We start from the raw sequence: 23,528 nt of genomic DNA, 5'->3' as shown, positions 1-23,528 counted from the left end.
TTCTCTTATGCAACTACCAAAAGAGAAGATAAGTCTTTGGTTATACAACATTTCATAACGTCCAAAGTAACGGGGCACTAATTAGTTGCAACTTTAAGACAGACCAGATATCAGTCATCGTCCGTAAATACATTTATTACGATCGTTTAAAGTTTAAAGAAACACCGTTATAAAGTCGTAATACGAGACAAAGCGAAGAGAAAGTAAACTGTTGGATATATGACAAAATAATTCTATTTTAAATAAGAGACTGGTCAGCGTGGTTATTTTGTTTACAAAATCAAACGAATTTAATGAATGTAATGGTAAGGAAGTAACTATAAGTGGCTGTTAAACTATTTTTATGCTTGAAAAGTAATTCGCAAAGTAATGTAAAGCAGTACTACTGAGTTGTACATAACCTCTTTCAGAATTTGTTCTTAACCTCTTGCTTCATAACTTCCTTAATTATACTCTTCAAACTTATTGACTACTTCGATGTTGTTACGAACAGAAACTGATAAAATATTAATCTTAAATATATATATATATATATATATATATATATATATATATATATATATATATATATATATATATATATATATGTACTACTCAAACTATGGATCACATAACCTATACAAAAAAAAAAAAAAAAAAAAAAATTATTGTACACTATAAAGCAAGAGGTTAAATCTTTAATCTGTTAAGAATTAAATTTTTTATTGTAACTGCGAAAATTATAAAAGTACCAAGCGAAGCAAGTACGGAATATATGCGGAATATGAATCGCTCAACGAACCAAAGAGCGGCTCAGTGACAAAATTAGTAAAGTAAAGACCACAAATATTACAACATTATATTCTACCACAAAATAATTCTCTATACAAAAAAGGTACACAACGAATCGATTTTTCACAACGATAAGAGTCAACAGAACCAATCAAGACCAGACGAGACTCTCATAAGACAACGATATCAGAGGGATCAAATCAGCGACTTCAATCTATGTTACAGAGTATAGTTATCAAGAAAAATTGCTCTTTTCATGAAAAGTATGGTAATGATACTCTTATAACACATTGTATATCTGGCAGTCGGATGTGCCCGTGGCCATCGGAAATGTAAAGACGACGCTTTTAGAAAGTGATAGCGCCATCGCGTATTAAAAACGCGTTAGAAGAAGGACGGTTTCGCTATCCAAGGCGAATCGAAAAGTGTGCGTGTTGCGAGAATCAGAGTTGATCGAGACGTCGAAGCATAGAGTCGTTAGAATTGAGTTGCGAGTGTTGTCGAGTGTTAGAGTTGCTAGTGAGAGAGAGAGAGAGAGAGAGAGAGAGAGAGAGTTACCAAATAGTTGTCAAGTTATTTGTTGTAAATACGAGCGTTGCATTTAGTTTTCCTGTTAATCAAACATCGTTTCTCTGTCTAACTAATATCTGTATTTTCAATCCATTATTAATATATTCCGATATTACAAGTGGGGGCTCGTCCGGGATTGAATAAGACAGAGAAACGATACGATTTAACGGAGCTATTTCTGCGGGAGTAGAAAAGAATAGAATAAAATGGCAAACGTTGAAGACGAACGATTGTCGGGTGAAGAGGATTTGACGCTGGAGGAGCTGAGGAGTAAGCTCGCACAGATGAATCTGCCTATATCCGGTGCGAGATCAGTGCTGGTTGCCAGGTTGAACAGAGCGTGCAAACCTGGTCGATCTACTCCTAAGGATTCGAAGCGTGGCGAAGAACCAACAAACCAGCGAGATCTAAGAAGCAAGCAGAGAGCCGAACGCAGTCAAGAGGGAGAGGAAGACCTCGAGAAGCTGAGGACGAAAGAGCTGAGAGCGCGTCTCGTTAGCTTGGGGTTGAAGGTAACGGGAAGAAAATCCGAACTACGCGCGCGGCTACAGGCGGCCCTAGAAGGAGACGATGTATCGTCGGAAGAAGAGAGCTCCGACGAAAGTGAAGGCGAGGACGATAAACAAGGCGCGCGAGAATACAGGAGAGGCACGCGAGCGGTGTATCAGGACCGCGATGAGTAGCAGCAGAAGGTATGCGTCGGTTCGATGTTGAGTCTTAAAGACGTGGAAGACTCATTAGAGAAATTCAGCGGGGATGATCTGCTGAGGGTAAATCAGTGGGTGGAAGACTTCGAGGAAATGGCAGAAGTGTGGGGTTGGTCAGACGCCCACATGGTGGCCTATGCTAAGAAATTACTCGCAGGCTCCGCTCAGGCCTTCGTACGACAAAAACGATGCGCGAAGTCCTGGGCAAAGCTAAAAAAGGCGTTGAGGAATGAGTTTGAAAATGTAGTAAGCGACCAACAGATACATGGCGAGTTATCCCATAGAAAGAAGAAAGCAGATGAGAGTCTGCAACAATATATGTATCACATGTGCGGGATTGCAAAACAAGGAAGGGTTGATACGCAATCCTTGATAGACTACATTATTCAAGGCATTCCCGACGAGGTCGCGAACAAGACTGTGCTATACGGAGCCAGGAATATCGAGCAATTAAAAGAGCGTTTCAGGCGCTACGAAGCGATAAAAAGAGATATGGAGATGAGGACGAAATTTGAGGAGCCGAAGAGTAACAGGGTAAAGCCGGTGGCGAAGCTGTCCGAAACCGAGAGGAACAAGGAACCCGGTCGATCTGGAGATGCGAGGAAGACGCGATGCTACAATTGCTTCAAATGTAGGGAGTACGGACACATCGCATCAAGTTGCGACAATTTGGGTGAGCCCTCAAAAAAAGTTTACAGCGTGTTTCGGTCGTTACAAACAAGGCGTGGTAAGGATGTTAAGATGGAAAATTTCAAATTGAGCGCGTTGATAGACACCGGTAGTGAGCTGACTCTAATGCGAGCAGATCAGCATGTGAAAATCGGAGCGCCCAGATTAAGTCGGGAAATCGTTGGATTTGGCGGTGTCGGTTCCGGAAGGAATTTTACGCTCGGGAAATTTTCCACGAACATTATTATAGACAATGAGTCGTACTGTATAACCATACACGTAGTTCCAGACACAGTGATGCAACATTCGCTTATTATTGGCGCAGACTTTTTGGACACTGTTGAAATAAGTATAAAAGGGGGAGAATCTTTTATTAGTAGAATAAAGGACGAAAATCCCGATGAGTGTCCGGAAGTCCTCAAGATAGATGTAGAGACACAGGCGAGTGAGATAGATTTGTCACACGTTAAGGACATGCAACATAGGCTAAAAAGAGATTTGAAGAGAACCAAAGCATTGCTAAGAGACGCTCAAACGATGCTGGAGAGATCGAAAGGTGACTCGACGGGTAAAGCAGCTTTACGACAGCTGAAGAACCAGTTAGAAGATGCAGAATGCGCTAGAGCAGTTGCAGTTAAAGCGAAACAGGCACTGGAGCAAGAACCGAATGAGACGCAGGCTTCGTTGCAGGAAGTACTGCGGCAACGTTCCGAAGCAGAAGATCGTGTTAATGTAGCTAGTCGCGAACGAACTGAGCTACTGTCGCAATTGGAAGAAAATAAAGAAGAGTTAGCAGAAGTTTTGAAGAAGTATCGGGCAGCTGTGCAGCAAGTGTCGGAGGAACGGAGAATAGTGGCAAGACACGTGGTGATTGGTAAAGTGGACCACGAGATGGTGTCCTCGTCGGATTCTTGCGGCCAGCAGGAGGACTTAGCGAACATCACGAGGAGGAAGAATCTGGCTAAACAACAGCAACAGGATGTTGTTGATGATATTTGCGAATTTACTGAGAAGGATAGCGTTGCGGATGTGAGGGTTGTTTCAAGTTTTCGGATAGACTCGAAGAGAGTGAATGCAAGGCGAACGAAAAGACAAGGGAAGTCGCACGTGCGGAATCCCTCCAATAATATCGATATACAGAGGATGTGGATGACGAGGACGACGATGGGATTGTCGAGGACACGATGAACGTGAAGACCTTCGAAAAAGAAGAGATCATAGTCTCGGTAGATGGTAAGTTGTTAACGTCTTCCATGTACGAACCGAGCCTACGAAAATGTCACGATGCTGCCACGACGATCAAAGCCCCTGACAAGAGTGAAATGGGTAAACAAACAACGGAGAGGAAGATAGAGGAAGAGCGAAAGAGGAGCAGTAGCATCGAGGACGAACAGGCCGCGGTGTTCCAAGAGGAACGAGATCAGCTGCGTGCGGACGCAAAGAGACGGATTGAGGAGATCCAAATCCGAAACAAGCGGGCGTATAACAGGAGACGCAAGAAGGCGACAGCATACAGGACGGGAGATCTAGTGGCAATCGAGAGGATGCAGAGGGGTCCCGGGCTAAAGCTGCATCCGAAGTTTCTTGGACCGTATCGGGTGATAAAAGTCCTGCGAAATGACCGATGCATAGTGCAGCGAGAGGGGGAGCACGAAGGGCCACGTACAACTTCCACGGCAGCCGATCACATGAAATGGTGGAATGCTGACGATAGTGATGTAAGTGCGAGCGGCGATGATGAGCACATCTGAGGGCAGATGTGATTGTCAGGAAAGGCCGATTGTAATATCGTAGAATAGCTTTGATTGGAGATCGGCTGAAAATAGAAAAACCGTGTACGTCGTGTTTCTGTGGTTCGTTTACATTTAAGAGTGCCTACGTGACTAAAGGCACGTAGTTGGTAGTTCTTACATAGGTATGAGGGAAACAATAGACAACGTTAGAAGAAGGACGGTTTCGCTATTCAAGGCGAATCGAAAAGTGTGCGTGTTGCGAGAATCAGAGTTGATCGAGACGTCGAAGCATAGAGTCGTTAGAATTGAGTTGCGAGTGTTGTCGAGTGTTAGAGTTGCTAGTGAGAGAGAGAGAGAGAGAGAGAGAGAGAGAGAGAGTTACCAAATAGTTGTCAAGTTATTTGTTGTAAATACGAGCGTTGCATTTAGTTTTCCTGTTAATCAAACATCGTTTCTCTGTCTAACTAATATCTGTATTTTCAATCCATTATTAATAAATTATAATTAATCGAACAAAATTACACCTTTAATATATTCCGATATTACATTACCGTGATGTAATATTTATCATGCTTATTTTGTACGTAAAACGAATCGTTGGAATATTCCCGAAGCTAACGAAGCATTTCCCAAAAGTTAAACCGAAGAGATTAACGCGAATAGTTAAGTGAAATTTTTCCATTAACTTGCTGACCAACCGGCAAATAAAAAATCATAAAAATTGTTTCAATGTGTTGAGGTCACGCATAACTTCTTTTTTCATTGACGATTACCAAACAGGTAAAATTTCGAAATTGTACGAAGGCCACGTGACCAGATCGTATTGGAATTTGAAGTGCATGGAAAAAGACAACTCGAAGTACAAACCTTGAGCTGTACTACTCGAAGTACAAACGTGAACTAATGGATGCAGAAAAGCAATTAACGCCAAACATCCGAACAGCATCTTGGAGCCCGTCATTGTTCTGAAATAAAAGAAGTGACGAATTAAAAAGACGCAGGACTAATAATAATAAAGGAAACTTAGTTCGTATTATAAATTGAATTTACATCAGAAAAGAAGCACGATCAAGCGAAACAGATCGTAGAAATGACAAATATCATCGATATACGTTTCAGTGTAATTTCACTTTTGAAAATTATTTAGTTTAATACGATCGTATTCATCGCTCCGAAACTTTCATTGTGCTGCAATTTGTGCTGCGTCTTTTTAATTTCTCTATCTTTCTGTGTTTTCGGAAAAATTACTTGAAAGATTAAGAATTGCTTGCCTTATTTTATTTTCGATTAGTTAGGATTTGATTATTCCAGGTAAGGTTTATTATTTATAACAGGTTTTATCACTTGTTTATTATTTAGGAGTTTGTTATTTTAGGATTAGTACCTTTTAGGATTTCTTATCCTTCGAGTTTCTGTTTCAGATATCTAGGTCTATTTCAAGATGTTTTATTACATTAGGATTATTTATTCGATTAAGATAATTTAAGAGTTTCACAATGTACAAAGAAATAATCGCGTGAAATTTAGATTTATGCTTTAAACGTATTAAACACGCGGTAATTTCAATGTCTATAGCCTCGAACGTGTTCTGATTAGTTGTGTCATTGTCTGTGACATTGAAATCACAAAAATCCATTGCAAGTGTGCTGTCATGCAATGTGGATGTAATTGGGTTTTTTGGGGTTAGGTTGGGGTTAGGTTGTATCATCTGATTTGTACAGTACTGTTTTAACGCAAGGACAGGAAAGTTATTATATATTTCCCGTCCATTATTTGAATCGTTGTGAAGTGTAACGAATTATATTCGATTCGAGGAGATGTTAATGAATTAGCCATTTCATATGTAATTACATGGAAATAAAAATCATTGCAAAAATAATTGATCTAATGACAACGGAATTTCCAATATTTTTTTGTTTCGTCACCTCTTTTTCGTAATATATCTTTTATAGGTACGTGATTTATTAATCGTTCGAATGGAAATAATTATTCGTATAATATTCAAACGATTCTAGCCATAAAATAAATTAAAACGATACCTGTCAATGATATGCAATCTGCGTATGACGTCAACCTCGATCTATGCTTATACATGAAATTTTATCAATCAATGACTAGATATACAATAATCAAATATTATAAAATTTCCTGAAAACCTTTAGGTGTTAATATCTTTAATATTTGCAAGTTATTGTTTAGCGCTAATTAGTTAGAATGTAACAAGTGGTGTACCAGAATTGAGATAATTAAGCCACACGAACAATCTTATTTAGATCTTTTTAATTTTTTAATTCTCTTTTGCTCTAATACTTCGTAAAATTAATCTTCATTAGCTACTACACTTCATAGAATAACAAGAGATAATTTTTCTTATATAACGTTTCATTCATAAAATCTATCATTAAAGTATATCTTCATAAAAATATCATTCCATACTAACGGTATATTTGGTGTCATACGAGATAACAGTTACCAGTGATGACATATGTAACTTTATAAAGATATCTCGTTTTATTATATATTAAAAGAATGTACTCATTGCTGCTATATTTCAGATGAAAAAAAGGCGGCAACGATTTTACAGTAAAATCGTTCGTTTACAACTGATTCATTTACATTTCATGATAATACTGTGCATTCTGAATATGCTATGATTTGGTTTAAAATAATAAATAGTCCATTCTTGCATACTATTGCTCCAGCTTTACTTGTATTTTCGATATTGGTATAAATAGAAAGACAATTAATGTCGTTCGAGTCTATTTTCGGATCATTTATATTACGTTTAATCCATATAGTTATCATATGAGACATAGTATCGTAAAATTTGGAAGAATAAAACGTTCGTACAGGAAGTACATTTTATAAGAACTCCAACAAATCTGCGTGTGCACCTAAAATACAAACTGATAGTGATAGTGATTGTTCATAAGTTTATATACATTATCTAATGTCAATCGAAGGTATCAATTCTTTTTCTCCATAAGAGTACTTTTTCATTTATATGTGTTCAAAAATACATGTGTTCAACCGTGAAGCATATGTCACCTACAACGAAAAAGAGTTTTCCTATACTTAATATTTCCTTTATATACCTATGAAAGTCTATTCTTCGCGTAGTATGAAATTATGAATAAATCTGGAATATTGTTCAATCTGAAAAGAAAAATAACTTATTGACATCATTCATTGATACGAGATTCAGAATGTTTGTTTTGTCTTGCAGAAAAAGAAGGCAGCCCTCCCTTTCTTTTAATGTGAAATAGAAAGCGAAAATTTGAAAACAGATTTTTTGGAAATTTACTTGCAAATATCGTTTTCAATATCGTGATTTTCTTCCCAATGGTACTGTACTTTCAAATTTTCCAGTATCCCTCTAAAAACAAAAAGTCGAACCTCGTTATTGTTAACGTAGGCATTACAAGGAAGCGAAGTATTAGAAAGCAGCTCCTTTTTATTATGGATTTCTCTATAATCATGTAAATAAGAAATTCCGGAAATTTTTTCCTCAAGAATTTAATTCTTGTGTTTTGATTGATAATTATTACACTGCATACTAACTTTTCGCATACTGTTCGCGTCTAACAGTTTCCTAATAATAACTACTTCAAAATTACATATGTTCTTGCACGAATTCAAAAGTACGTATGATACAATTACAATTGATTCTAAAATAATAATTATTTAAAGATATTAAGATACTAATTAAACGTTTCACTGTATTTCAAAATCTGGAACAACAAATTTTTATTTATAAAAAATGAAACTGTCTTTATATATTCTTTGTCACGATGCTATTTCTTATTACCGTGTCGACATTTTTTAAAATTCATTTTGTTATCTCTACGCAATATGAAAATTCATATACTGCTTAATATTTTTTACATATTATCCATCCACCGCATGATATCTCCTGAAAAATCAAAATATTAATGTTATATTATTACAATGCTTCTTAAATTTCAATTTTTGACAAATTTGAAATCCAATATATTTTGCACAATTATTATTTATCAAAAAATTCCAAGTTAGTAACTTTCTTTTCAAATGGCAAATAACATATACTTTGACTTACCTGTAAGTTTTTGTTCCTAATCATCATTTCCTCTTATAGAACATCATTATTGTTCTTATAATTACTACCAGTGTCATAGATATTGTAGTGGCTACAACTGAATTAATAGAAAATGATAAATAACTGTGTATAACACTAACACATAATTGTGTATAACAATGACAGATAACTTTTACTTACATATCAGTCGATAAGGGATTACTGTGATATCCTGTTGATGTTTCTTAAGGCACTTGATTAGGTGCGATACGGTATCATTCCTTATGGTATACTGTAGATAAGTATTTTAGAAAATAACAAGAATAAATCTAAATTATTCAGAGGTTCCAGTTTCGGCTTAGACATAAATACAGGGCCATTTGCAAAGAAGAAAGGGTGCGTTTCTACAGCCTCGTTATAGTAACCATGAATACCAATCTCTGAATTACTGGTTACTAAACATAAATATCCTATAAAATTTAATATATTTCTTTAATTTTTAATACATACATGAGTTAGTAGTTCTAAATTATGAATCATCCTACCTGTGATATTACGCTTTTCCTTATAATATCATCACTCGAGTGAACAACATTAAGATCATGTAAACCATGTCATCCTATCTTACTGTGAAGATACTTAGTTATGTTATCTAACATTATAAAAATATCATCAAATTCAAGTCCTTTTATTCACATCACATGGCCACGACGATCTGGTTCTTCGTTATATAATGTTCTAAAATTTGTCGTATATATAGGATGTACAAACCGTGATATCAAGGTATCAGTTCTTCCTTCCCAAGGGACAGTTTCATTAAAATTCTGATAGAATTAAAAATTAATTATTAATATTCTAACAATCATATATGTTAAATACGTTATAGTCAACGATATATACCTGAGCGAATGTAGGGGTGATTCCTTGATAATTATAAATGTCATCAGCCCACATCATTGTGCCACTTCTTTGTACTCCAGCCTCTAGATTAACAGCCTAAACAAACATACGAAATTTTATAGAAGCTGTACAAAATATAGTATATATGCGCAATATTGAAGCGTTCAAGGGGATATAAAGGTAATGTACATCACATACACGTGTACTCTCATGCAACAAAATACAATTAGATTTAATAGTATAAGCTCTTTTATTCATCATAATAGATTGGAAATTTAAGTGTCTTACGAGGGTGAGTAAAAAGTTAGCCGCTCTGTCGGTGTAGAATTTATTTTAAGCAATTGTCAAAAAAGACATACATCATTTTTTGACATAATCACTCGATTTCTGTATACACTTTGTCCATTTGCCGAAGGACCTTTGTATTTTCTCATTAAAAAATGTTTTGGGCTGAGCTGCGAACCACGAATGCATCGTCGTCTTCACCTTTTCATCAGCTTTTTCGGCATCCATCTCGCACAAACTTTTTAAAATCCAAATCTGTCGTGCACTATTGCATAAGCAGAGCCGTGGCTGATTTGCAAATGATTTGCCACATTATCCAGTGTCACTCGTCTATTCCATAGAGCATAAGTTCATGAGCACGTTCAATGTTGTCATCGTGGATGTGGACGGGCGTCCAGCTGTTTTTTCATAACACTTGTGCGATCTTCTTTGAACTTTTGTGCCCATTCAAACACACTTCGTGACAAAACACTTTCTCCATAATGTGCATTAAATCTTTGATAAATATAGGCATCAAACATAACCTCCGACCACAAGAAACGAATCACAGCATCCTGCACTGTTTTCCTGCAAATCACCATTGCAAAGCGCCATTACTCGCGCAACGGTCACAAACGAATTGACGTAACACAAAGAAACCTGCGCAGCAGCACTGAACAAATATTGACGTCATACGAAGAGTGCAGATGGATCAATACGGTCGACAGAAGTTTTAACTATCTGGAGTGCGGATAAATTTTTACTGAGAGTCGTATAGGAATCTATAATCTGTAAGTACACCTTTGGCTGAATGGAAATTTCTCTTACATATAGTCAAAAATGCAGAAACTATGTATTGAATTGGAAAGTGATAAAAAATAAGTGAAGTTTCACAGGACGTTTTTAGCGAATAAAAAATAATTTTGGAAGACACGAGACTTATCTTGTATTTTATGCACTCTCTGTGTCCGAATTTCCAGAAGCTCTCTATCTTATGAAGTGTTTTAGATTAGCCGGAAAATTTTGTACGTACGTACAAGAAGTATACGATCTAAGTGGAATATTCCATTATTCTCTTGATACAACAGAAACGAAATTTACAGAACTTCTCAGAAAGTTGGTTTATTATTACCAAATTTATAGAATTAATATACGTTTATCATCTTTACATACCTAAGTCGTGGAGGTTTATCGTGCGTAAAAAATTAGTGTCGTTTCAAAGTTACATTTCGTACATTTTAAGCCTATAATTTGTAACGTACAAAACAATGTAAATTTGAGCTGTTTCTTATCTCCACAATAAGAAAATCCAACTTTACGTTTTTTACACAATGATATTTATGGAACAGTAATATCATATTATTGCATCGCTTGGAGAATGAAGTCAAGGTACGATGTGACCCTAGTGTAAACGCTGGGATACCCAGCTGTGCCGCACTTATAAGCATAAGACACAATACCTATTAAATACGAGGTTAATTCATGTTGTATCAGCAGTGGTCCGCCGCGGTCAGCCTGAAAGGATCGTTAAATTTTTAATCAAAGATACTGAAATATATCGATCGAATTGTATTGAAATTATACTTATATACAGTAATAATCTTCTATTGATTTGTGTATTGAAATACTCCAATTTATAACGTACATGTTATATGTATTTTGAGCAAAACTAAGATTAGAAGGAAATTAGATTAAATACCATAACGAGGTGTGAGAAGTGGGCAAAACTATTAAATTGTGTTTATCTATTATTTTTAATGTTTAAGACGTCGATTTGATGTTAATTCGAATCGACGTGTCTTCAGATACCGTATAGTTTGTAGTAACTCTGTAACTTAATTACCGTACAAGAATCCTCTCCACCCTGAGCATGTTCGGCGCATATTATACCATCAGTGATATCAGGTGCATTGGGAAATTTGGAATAAGCTATTTTGCATTCGGCGTTCTTAATCACTGGCATTTGTACTTCCATTAATGCATTACGTCGTGGTCGTCCTACGAAGAAAATAAGAAAGATATTTAAGACTGGAACTATTTAATTTTATTATAAAATTGATATCACTTACTATATCTTAATGCTCCCCATCCAGCAACAAGGGGGTTATAGCCGACGAAGTTGCTCTTTCGTAGGGGCTCTTTCGTACAAATGGGATATACGTACCCTGAAAAATAAAAAAATAAATGAAAATGCAGGAAACGAATGACCAAAAGTATGAGAAAGAATTATACACGCTTTATGACACAATATATGTGTACAGTAAGAAATTTCAGGATATGATACTTCAGTAATACTCAATAGCATATATATATATATATATATATATATATATATTTGAGGACTTACTCGAAAATGGCACCTCCTCCACCAATCTAAGAATGGCAATATTATGATTGTGTATGTTTTCTATTCCATCCATATGTGCACAATGTGCTGCGGTCAAAACATGCCTAGCCGATATCAGGGAACCTCCGCACTTCCATAGTGGTTTGTCTGGGTTTCGGGGATTACGAAAACCTAATGCAGCGATCCATGGCCAAGCGCCTAAAATGCAGTAGTCATAGTTGTGAATATACATAATTTTTTCTCACATAACGGGTAACAACGATTATTACCTATTCGATATTCGATCATACAGCAGACGATAAGTACATACGTACAAATACTCTGAAATAGAGATTTGATAAAGACAGAAATTAAATTTTTATTCCAGTGGAATACAAATTATTAAATAATTCTATATAATTTCTATTTGAACTATACTGAACTATAAAGTTCAAACGTGTAATTTCTGCCCTAACAGTTTTTGATCTCTATCCATATTATTACTCCTATATCAATTTTTTATTTCAAGCAAAAAGATACTCTTCCTAACATGAAGTAAAAGAAAGAAATAATTCAAGTTAATAAGTAAAGTTACTACCGATAAAATCATAGCATTATTATTTAGTCTAATTGAAATGTACATTGATGTGCTGTTTAATGCCTTTAAAGTTCATTCTTTGCAGTAAATGGCTTATTATTAATCGGAAAGAAAGACATAAAACGTACCAAGTTCAGCTGGTTTACCATCGACCACCCTGGTATGAGAGACGTTGCTAAAACCACAGTATGGTGGTCGCAAAGCCTTATACTTATACACAGTTTTTATTAAAATTTCTCTCTTCTCTTTGTTTGGATCGTTCGGACAGCAAACGATCGTAACATTGCCCTGGTATCTGCACACTGATCGTCTATAAAAATCGGTGGCTGTACGGTACTGTATCTGCCATATTTCTTGCAGAGGTTTACATTTTCTGTAGTCAAGGCACCTGCCTTCTTGATTGTCCGGTGTGGTACATTCTGGATCAAACAATTTTAAAACATTTATACAGTTCAAAGATGCGTAAGAAAGCGACACCGATTACTCAACTTTCGAAGTAAAAGGCCGATCAAGTCCACCGGATTGCCCTACAGACACGTATTAATCCGTAAGAGTTAGTCATCATGTTGATAATAATTATCTAAAGAAACTTTTCACGTGAAAATATAAAATTTTAATTGATTAGATATTGTGTTAGCCATACTTAAGAAAGAAAATGAAAATGAATGAAATGAAAGAAAAGGACTACCTTCAACCTCATGTTTTAAATAAACACTTTGTCAGTTTTGCGGTAAATAAATTCTTAGGAATTCAGGACAGTTTTTAGTGAATCATTTTGTTTCGACCGTTCGCGGAGAGACGCGATCGCGAGATAGCACGTCAACGAGAGTTGTAAGTTCCCGTTACGATTAAATAATCGACGCCACGAACTGATCGATCCCCTTATTTCGATTATGATAATAAGGGTAGTTCAACGAAATTCCACAGAATTAACACAAATAAATTAATGTTTATTTCAACAACTTATTAACTAGAAAGATATAAATGGAACAAAAAAAATGTAACTGCGTTTTGGTTGATAAGTAATGCGCGACATACCACATGTGTTGACGGTTCGACATCTCGAAAAGTTCTGAACGCCTTTCGATTTTTTTCCTTTTTTCTGGAAGGCGACCCCCACTACGTTCGGATCACGCCACATTCTTTTACTGCGAGGTAAAATACGGGCCACGAGTCGACGTTTCTGGAAGTCGCCCTGCTTAATGAACCATGCGCTTGCCACTACAATGTTTGTTTGCCGGGCAGACGCGACGATCCGTCTGCGACATTATAGTGCCGCGATCGATAGTTAAGAATATGACCTATTGTAAGCCGCATGGCGTAACATTCTCCCCCCGTTGAGAGGGTACCGATCAAACTAGCGAGGTGTGGTTGAAGTTCCCATCTTATTTCGTCTCGGTGGCTAGTTGTTCGGGTTTCTCGAGATCGGGTTGAATTGACAGTGGGACAAGCCTTTTGACGCCCCGATCCAAAATGCTCTTTGCCGTCTGAACTGTAGCTGTCCGGATGACACCATCGGCGCCTGGTTGAACCTTGATAACTCGGCCCAGAGGCCAATGCATGGAGGGAACGTTGTCCTCTCTGAGGATGACGATTGTGCCCTTTTGGATGCTGTGTCCACCCTTGCTCCATTTATTGCGGTTGGTTAGCTCGTTCAAATACTCCTTATGCCAGCGGTTCCAAAAATGTTGTTTAAGCTGTTGGATATGCTGCCATTTGGAGAGTCGGTTCGATGGAATGTCTCTGAAATCTCGATCACGTAAGCACATTAATGAATCGCCAATGAGGAAATGTCCGGGAGTGAGGGCTAGGAGATCATTTGGATCGGTGGAGATAGGAGTTAGCGGGCGGGAATTGAGGACTGCTTCTATTTCTATGATAAGAGTATTACGGTGTTAAGCTCATATGTTTCTGTTTCTCCACTCGCGCTGCGCCATAATATCCTTTGATATTTCCGATCCTCTGGTCGTACGAGGAATTGCCGATACATTTTCTCGATGTCGCCAGTGAGTACGTACTGATGAGCGCGGAATCTAATTAATATACAAAATAAATTGTGAATTGATTCGAGAATATAGGATTTCCCCATTTTCATGATTATCGTGATTTTTGTATAAATATATTTTTTAAGATACTAATAATTAGGTACTTATAAATTAGTATTATCAATTATTTTGCATTTATAATTCCGCCTCTAGTATAAGTGTTAATTGAAAACTAACTTTATGTTTCAAAAAGTACTAGCAAAGTCGTTGAGTAACAAGCCACTGATGCTAACACAAATAGCATTGTCGTAATTAAATATTTCTAAATATTCATTTTTCATTTTGAACCTGTAGAAACAATTTATTATATATACTATTAGCTAAGTAATTGCATATTTAATTAAGTCGAAATATAAAACTTAGTTATTTTAATAATTTAAAAAATAAAAAACTGACAAACATTTCAATTTAATTTATGGTTGGAACAAAAGACAGTTATTTTTCATTAATTGAAATATTGCAATGCAGAGTACTTTCCAAAATACGCCGAGAGTATTCCTGATGGTGAAACGAGCGTTGCTTCATCGAACGCAGCTAAAGAAAACAACATCTATGTAGTTGGTGGTACGATGCCTGAAATAGAGGGCGCTAAATTGTACAATACCTGTACTATTTGGGGTCCCGATGGAACTTTGATAGCAAAACACCGAAAGGTAAGTAATATATTCCTTTATGGCTTTGAATTTGAAAATATTGGGGTGAAGAAAGTGACTCTATCTAGGAATAATTTAGGAATATACATATGTACATACGTATACTATAACCAATTCTATAATTTACGGTTTATAAAATACGTTATGATACGGGAAACGCCCATTTTTGTTGTAATGTGTTTGTTGTTGTATAAATTTTTCACATACTTAAAATATTATTATACTTATTTTTTCTCCTTTTTAAACATTATTAAATGATAAGATTTTTTAATAAAAGAAAGTGATAAAAACGCTGTCAGTTATTAAATAAAAAATAATTAAAGTTTAGGAGTTGGTAACTTTGATATTAAATTACAAAAGTTGCAGCAATAGAATTAGCGACCACATTTTTATGTTATTAGGTACATCTATTCGACATCGACATTCCTAATAAGATTACTTTTCGAGAGAGTGATTCACTCAGTCCTGGTAACTCCCTAACGACGTTCGATGTGAAGGGCTGCAAAATAGGTATTGGCATTTGCTATGATATTAGATTCGAGGAAATGGCACGCATTTATCGGAACAAAGGTACAGTAACTTAATCGATCAATACTTAACTAGCAAAAAATTAAATATCTTTCTTAAATATATTCTATATAAAATTAATATAATCTGTAACTCTGTATAAAAAGAAGCTTAATTTAAAAAACCAGTATATTTGCTGAAAATGAAACAAATAAAAGAATTAAAAGCACAATAAGAGGACTGTCCTCGCATATTCAGAAATGATGGAATGTGAACCGTGCAACTACGAAGTTAATTGGTATTCGGTGGCTTCATATTTCCTGCTTCTCTGGGTTAGGTTGCCAAATGCTGATATATCCAGCGGCATTCAATATGACCACTGGACCACTGCACTGGTCATTACTTCAGCGTTTCAGAGCGAATGATAATCAATTATACGTTGCCTGCATATCACCGGCTTGTGTTCCTTAAGCAAGTTACGTCGCATGGGGACATACACAGTTGACCAATCCCTGGGGAAAGATTCTTTACGATTTGGAAACTCAAGAGAATATGGCAGTCACCGATATCAAAAAAAAAAAAAAAAAAAAAAAAAAAAAAAAAAAAAAAAAAAAAAAACTGGCGAACCGTGTGTTACCACAACGAGACACGCGATGCTATTTGTCGCTTTAAATTGTGCCGCAACTCGTTTTTGAGATCTTTGCCAGGGGCGCGGTAAAACATGCTGAAAATATATTTCTGGCTTTTCTGGGGTCTAACTGAAATATGACAAATAACGTTGTAAAACATATGTACTTATGACTTACAGAGTAATTGAGTGTACAAAATATATAGTATACAAAATAGCCAGCGATTTAGGGCTTTAAAAGATCAAAAGGAAAGAAAAGAAAAGAAAAGAAGAAAGATAATATGTTGTGGCAGTCTAAGTCGATCTAAGAAAATAGATAAAGGGAGGGAGGGGCAAAGCTAGTTAATCTGGAAAGAATCCAAGCGTCAACTTCAAGCATTTACAGAGAATCAAGCGGGCTGGTTAAAGTCGTGAGTTGAGCAATTATCCCGCGTTAGGTTCAATCAGGTTAGTCCCACGCGAAATTGATCCAACCATGCGAAAACGAGTGTATTCTGATTTCTGTCGCAGATACTTCTGGCTAGTGCAGTACCTACACGGTGGTTGTTGAAATAGCCGCTTCTCATCTATTTTCCGCAGCACGGACATCATCCTTTGATCCCTTACGACTAACGAAGTTTTCGAAGATGTACGGCAGTTTGAGATTCTACTTGAAAATGATCATGATTGCGGTCTGTGTGTCGTCTGCTCTTCTTTTTGTCCTTCCGTTAAAGACTGGTAAGTTGATACTGATTAATTATGCGATCGAAACCCTATATAATGGCTACAAAAATGCCGCTAATATAATATTCCTTCTTTCTTGTATCTGTCTGCCTCTCAGGTCGTTTTACTAATTACAATAAGTAATTTCGACTTCTTTGCGCTCTCTTTTAACGCATTCGAGACCGAAAGAAATTCATATCAGTCAGTAGGCAAGGGTATAATATACATATTTTATATATAACTTATGTAGTAATGTATATATCATGTTAATTTCATATTTTTTTCAATATAGAATTATTATATATATATATATATATATATATATATATATATATATATATATATATATATATATATATATATATATATATATATAACTGTACATAATACATTATAGAATAACATAGTATATAATTTTATATTTTAAAAATATGAGGGATACTATTTAAGATTGTCATCGATTTAAAATCAAAGTGTGAAAAGGATACCCTGGAGAGAGTAAAACACAGAATCATTCTAACTAAACATTCAGATCGTACCGACACTTAGGTATCGTCTTACAATTAAATCTCGGTCTCGAATGGATTAAAATGAAATACATACTTGCAGCTTCAACATCTTCAATATCGAGGAGATTCAAACTTTACAAATAAATGTAAATTGCGATGTAAAACAAAGCGATGTAAAAAGGGAAAAGGAGGAAAGAAGGAACAGGGAAGCAAAGAGAAGAAACGAATTTTTCATTTTCTCGAAACTGGATCAAGTTTCAATGCGTTAAAAGGGAGCGCAAAGAAGTCGAAATTACTTATTGTAATTAGTAAAACGACCTGAGAGGCAGACAGATACAAGAAAGAAGGAATATTATATTAGCGGCATTTTTGTAGCCATTATATAGGGTTTCGATCGCATAATTAATCAGTATCAACTTACCAGTCTTTAACGGAAGGACAAAAAGAAGAGCAGACGGCACACAGACCGCAATCATGATCATTTTCAAGTAGAATCTCAAACTGCCGTACATCTTCGAAAACTTCGTTAGTCGTAAGGGATCAAAGGATGATGTCCGTGCTGCGGAAAATAGATGAGAAGCGGCTATTTCAACAACCACCGTGTAGGTACTGCACTAGCCAGAAGTATCTGCGACAGAAATCAGAATACACTCGTTTTCGCATGGTTGGATCAATTTCGCGTGGGACTAACCTGATTGAACCTAACGCGGGATAATTGCTCAACTCACGACTTTAACCAGCCCGCTTGATTCTCTGTAAATGCTTGAAATTGACGCTTGGATTCTTTCCAGATTAACTAGCTTTGCCCCTCCCTCCCTTTATCTATTTTCTTAGATCGACTTAGACTGCCACAATATATTATCTTTCTTCTTTTCTTTCCTTTTCTTTCCTTTTGATCTTTTAAAGCCCTAAATCGCTGGCTATTTTGTATACTATATATTTTGTACACTCAATTACTCTGTAAGTCATAAGTACATATGTTTTACAACGTTATTTGTCATATTTCAGTTAAACCCCAGAAAAGCCAGAAATATATTTTTACCATGTTTTAACGCGCCCCTGGCAAAGATCTCAAAAACGAGTTGCGGCACAATTTAAAGCGACAAATAGCATCGCGTGTCTCGTTGTGGTAACACACGGTTCGCCAGCTTTTTAAAAGCGCTCTCCGTCTGCTTTTTCCTCTCTTCCCTGTCTCTTCGTTTTTCCTTAACAAGCGAAACCATTTTCGCGAGGACGAGAGTACGGAAATGACGTACTGGCAATTTTGTTTTGTGATAATACAAGCAGCTCGGTTTCAGTGAATTAAACTTGACCCCAAGCTTCTACTTATCTATCTTCCTTTCCTTTATTTTCCCTTCTATATCTGTTTTGCGGTTTTCCACATTTCCATCACAATAAACCATGTTTTTTCTCGATTTTACATGTTAGCCAATGATTCACGGCAAAAGCGTCGACTGTAAAAATATTTGTAGTTGCAATAGCAACAAGTATGTTTTCTCAAATAGAAAATATTGGGAGCGTACACGCTGGCAAAACAATTCATGAATAGCTCGTCCTCTGCTTGTTATTTGTTTCGATACTGTTAGCAAACAAATTCATGAAACATACTGGTATAGCGTAAAATGAACATAAAAGTTTTGCGTACACTTGAGAGCTGAACTTTGGTTGTTATACGTATATTATACATATACGCACACAGTTATGTATATGTATATATATATAGAAAATTCCTTAGAACCTTGAGCTTAATAACATATTAAAATCATTAACATTAAGGAGGTGAACTTTACTTACCAATTACCAAAGTTTCTTCCGCCAAATAATACATAAAAATTGAAAAAGATAATGTAACTAGTTTTAACTTTTTTTTGTGTTATAATTTGAATCACTCGATTTATCCGACTGAGGATGGTCGATCGCAATCTCAATTTATACGTATTCTCATCGCATGAAATAGATCACATGAGGGATTTTCAAAAGTCGATGGAATATTAATCGCGATTAATTATTTGTAGGTGTATTCTGTGCGGCTAAAGCAGTCACCTAATGAATTATTGAGTACCAGGAATGTTAGCGGTAAACAGGATTGCGGCTATGAATGATTCTCTAATGTCTATATTAGAGATGAATTTGATAATTTATCCTCATAATATGCAATCCGCTTTTAAGTGGAAATCATAATTAACAATTTCTGTTTGATTAAATATGAAGAGCAGATAAATCGATACGCTTAAATCAATATTAGAATTTCTTAACATTTTTATCAAATATTTTAGCACTGTAAAAGCGTCGTAGTAGAGAAATATTAGGTTGTTCCAAAAGTTTCTTTCGTTTTATAAGAAAGTAATAGATGTACAACATTTTTCGTTTTATATTATTTTATTGAATTACGTGTGATCCACCTTTTTCCAATTTAATGTAAAATAATATAGAATAACATAAAACAAAATATGTTGTGCATCTGTCATTTCTTTATAAAACGAAAGAAACTTGGGACAACCTAATAGGAATTTACTTTTATTATCCATTATAAAAATGGATTGTTAATCCTCTAGGAGATACGAACAATATAATTGCAATTAATAAGGAATAAGCTAGCATAACTTGAACCAGCTTTTGCAGAAAGCTATTAGCTAAAGATGTTTATTAAACAATGACAACATGAATTTTCTTAAGTACCCCATTTGGTACTTAATCTACTTCGTAAGTACTGTGTGTCCTAGCCTTCAAAGGATGCAATTTTAACCAGAATGTTTCACATTACTTGCCCGTATTATTTCCTTGTAATATAATTTATATTTACATTATCTACGTTACGTTACATTCTACGCGTTAATGTAATGTGATTTTTATTTCTAATCGAAGTTATTCAAAATTTGTAGTATCTCAATAAAAAATTAACAGCCTGCAAAAACTTCACAGAAGCATTAGTATCTTCGAAACTATTTAATTCAAATGACTAATATTCTTTAACAATATGCACTCGACGACGTTTATCGAGAGAAGTATGTGGCGTAATAGTTAAACTTTCAATTCATATACATATATCGTTTATGAAAAAGTAGTCATTCTGCTTTTGTGATCTGTGACACACTATAAATTCTCATAAGCTAACTAACGCGTAATCTTCTGTAACGTATTAATGTAATATAGGTATGTATATCTCGATTTTGAGCAACCAATTGGTGATAAATAAGCTTTAGTACATACTTCTTACACGTAACAAAAGACCAGTTAACATCTCTGCTCTTAAAAGAAAAACGAAAGAAGCTCTGAAAAGCTGCAGAGTTCAGGTCGAATAACACCAGCTCAGATAAATGACCCTCTAACTTACCTTTGTCCTCATCGACGTCAGTGATTTTAAAGCTAGTTATAAAGTGCACTTCTCAGCCAGCGTCCACGGCAGTCAATATTATTTAACGGGTCTTAACGCGATGTAAAAAGGGAAAAAGGAGGAAAGAGGGAACAGGGAAGCAAAGAGAAGAAACGAATTTTTCATTTTCTCGAAACTGGATCAAGTTTCAGGCTGCTCGCCAAAGAGTCTGTAGCTAACGAGACAAGATTAGACAAACCACGCTTTAAAATTGCCACAGAACTATAATAATCCTCGAAATCAATACGATTCGTCGATCCATCGCCTGATTAAAAAATGAGATAGGATGAAGCTCACTAGTCGGCCTTTGAACTTTCAATAGCGCTTACGGCTCGTATACTCTAGTTTGAATGCTACAATGTAAGCCAAGTCAGCTGTAACTAGCGTTCGCGTGATTGTCGCTATCTATTATTCACGCGTTACACGTTCACCAGACAAACGCGTCTACCGGTTGACATTGTTTTCTGTCCTGAGTTTCAAAGCAATTATGTTGCTTCGTGTAATCAAATCTCGCCAAACTAACGATAAGTTCTTGTTTGATCTTACACAGTTATTAAAACTATACAAGTTAAACCAATCTAGCCTAAACAAGTAATGTCGTTATATATTCTTTTTTAAATCTATATATTGTTTAATAAATCCTGGTTAGGATATAGTAGCTGACAAAAATATTCGGACAAATATATTTGTAGAAACATTTTAGGAGTGTATTATGCATAGTGGCACTATTTAATACTGTACTGTGACTATCATGGTCGTGTTGGTATTATTCGAAACTAATCTGAAAATCTGTATGGAATTTGTAAGATATTTAGTACGAGTACTGTGCATTACTGATATGTACACAACCGAGACGAGATAACGAAGGTACTGCTCTCCATCGTTCATCGCTACGCGTTGCTAATAGCAACGTATAATGCATATATATCTCGCAAAGACCATAAAAGTACCCAATGGAACCACGTTTAATATTTGATAATAATGTCCCATTACAGTTTCGTCATTTTCAATTAATTAAACACGACCCTCTCTTTAAAAATTAGAAGATAAAATACGTAATACAAATCTACTCGAAATCTTTTAAACCTTACGGACGACCTTACGGACCTTACTTATGGTCTTTGAAAGCAGCAGGGATTAGCAGAATATTAACTGCGGATTTTTCTTGGACCGCAGCATGCAATATGAAATATGGTTATTAAAATGTACACTGAAAATTTCATATCCATAAGATACTCGTGCTTGTAGAACCTTGAAAATGAATTCTTAACCCAAATAGTCGACCGCGATACTCGAGAAATTTTGTGAAGCTGACGTCAATACCAATATGTACCGTCGTTGTGCTATTATTTCGTGATAAACCGTATTGATTGCACTTCCATTTCACGGAATTAATTTTTCCACACAAAAAGTGATAACGATAATCGAAAAAAGAAAAATATACTACCACATTTCGTATCAGCATACACAAGCGCACTCGATTTTACACGAGTATACAATTTGCAAATTCGACAGAACGATCGGATTTAATTATTTTTTCGATATTTCAGGCATCAAGTTCTATTTACACAGCGAACGTTGAAATACGGCGAAATACAAAATGTACAAACCACTCTGGACATTAATTAACTTTAAACGTTATTGATTAATTAAAGAAACCAACCATTGTGTTGATTTTTACATTTTGAAAAATTGTTATCCACTTTTGCTTTGTTTAAAAATTGAAAAAAAAAATACTTTTATTGTAAGTCACGAGTATCTCTTTTATTTATTTAAACTTTAGATCAAATATTACAATTTATAAATATATCATTTATTTAGATATACTTGTAATATCTGTTTTATAAGTTTGTACAACCATTTATCTATTTATCTATTTTATTTGCACATAATCTTTATAGACTGATTTTGTAAAGAATAAAAAATTGTGATTCTATTTAAAAACGATCGTGTCAGACTCAAGTGATAAGCGATATATATTTCAGCGATATATATATATTCAGATTTCACTATCACATAAACGGTGCTATTGGAAACGTTTCACAATAGACGTCTTATAAGCGCCTGCGATGTCCGTCATATGTAAAGCTATACCACTGAATCACGGCCGCCATTTAGTGATTAAGGTCGATCACTTAGAGTTGTTAATCCGACATAATGGCGAGCAATACATCGAAGACATTATTGGAAACACAGTTACAGTTTAATTTCATTGAGCTTATTTGCAAATAAATGTGTACAATATATTTTAGAGGTTTTAAATATTATTGCTGACTAAACTTCGCATCTACGCATCATCTTTCTTTAACTTTTTTTGCATTTTCTTATCGACGCATGAAGACGAAATGCGTAAATTTTATTATTTATTTAAACATTACTATATTGTGCTCAAAGTAGCGGAATATCGTTCTATTATCAATATATGAAGAACTAAAAGAATTAAAAAAGAATTAAAAAAATATGTAGTTCAATCAATACTTCGTGTATTTTTCTATCTCCACAAGACAATATCCGGACCA

The 23,528-nt window shown here is 35.4% G+C and overlaps 1 protein-coding gene and 1 long non-coding RNA gene across 2 annotated transcripts in view; one reads left to right on the top strand and one right to left on the bottom strand.

Moving 5' to 3' along the window:
* LOC126876351 (venom serine protease Bi-VSP-like) overlaps positions 1-13,015 on the bottom strand; it is a 101,472-nt gene extending 88,457 nt beyond the window's left edge. The window contains exons 1-6 of the mRNA XM_050639203.1: positions 12,285-13,015; positions 12,016-12,213; positions 11,738-11,833; positions 11,512-11,666; positions 11,129-11,183; positions 9,693-10,256 (exon numbers count right to left, since the gene is read on the bottom strand). Coding sequence (XP_050495160.1) covers positions 10,234-10,256; positions 11,129-11,183; positions 11,512-11,666; positions 11,738-11,833; positions 12,016-12,213; positions 12,285-12,303 — 546 coding nt within the window. The 5' untranslated portion in view covers positions 12,304-13,015 and the 3' untranslated portion in view covers positions 9,693-10,233. The remainder of the gene's footprint in view (positions 1-9,692; positions 10,257-11,128; positions 11,184-11,511; positions 11,667-11,737; positions 11,834-12,015; positions 12,214-12,284) is intronic.
* Positions 13,016-15,111: 2,096 nt separating this feature from the next.
* Positions 15,112-23,255, top strand: LOC126876361 (uncharacterized). The gene is made up of 3 exons (XR_007694139.1): positions 15,112-15,290; positions 18,061-18,238; positions 19,652-23,255. It is a non-coding gene; the product is annotated as an uncharacterized LOC126876361 (long non-coding RNA).
* Positions 23,256-23,528: the final 273 nt, after the last annotated feature.

This window comes from Bombus huntii, unplaced genomic scaffold (assembly GCF_024542735.1).
Source record: "Bombus huntii isolate Logan2020A unplaced genomic scaffold, iyBomHunt1.1 ctg00000072.1, whole genome shotgun sequence".
Classification (NCBI taxonomy): Eukaryota; Metazoa; Arthropoda; class Insecta; order Hymenoptera; family Apidae; genus Bombus; species Bombus huntii.
This window is presented reverse-complemented; position numbering and strand designations above follow the sequence as displayed.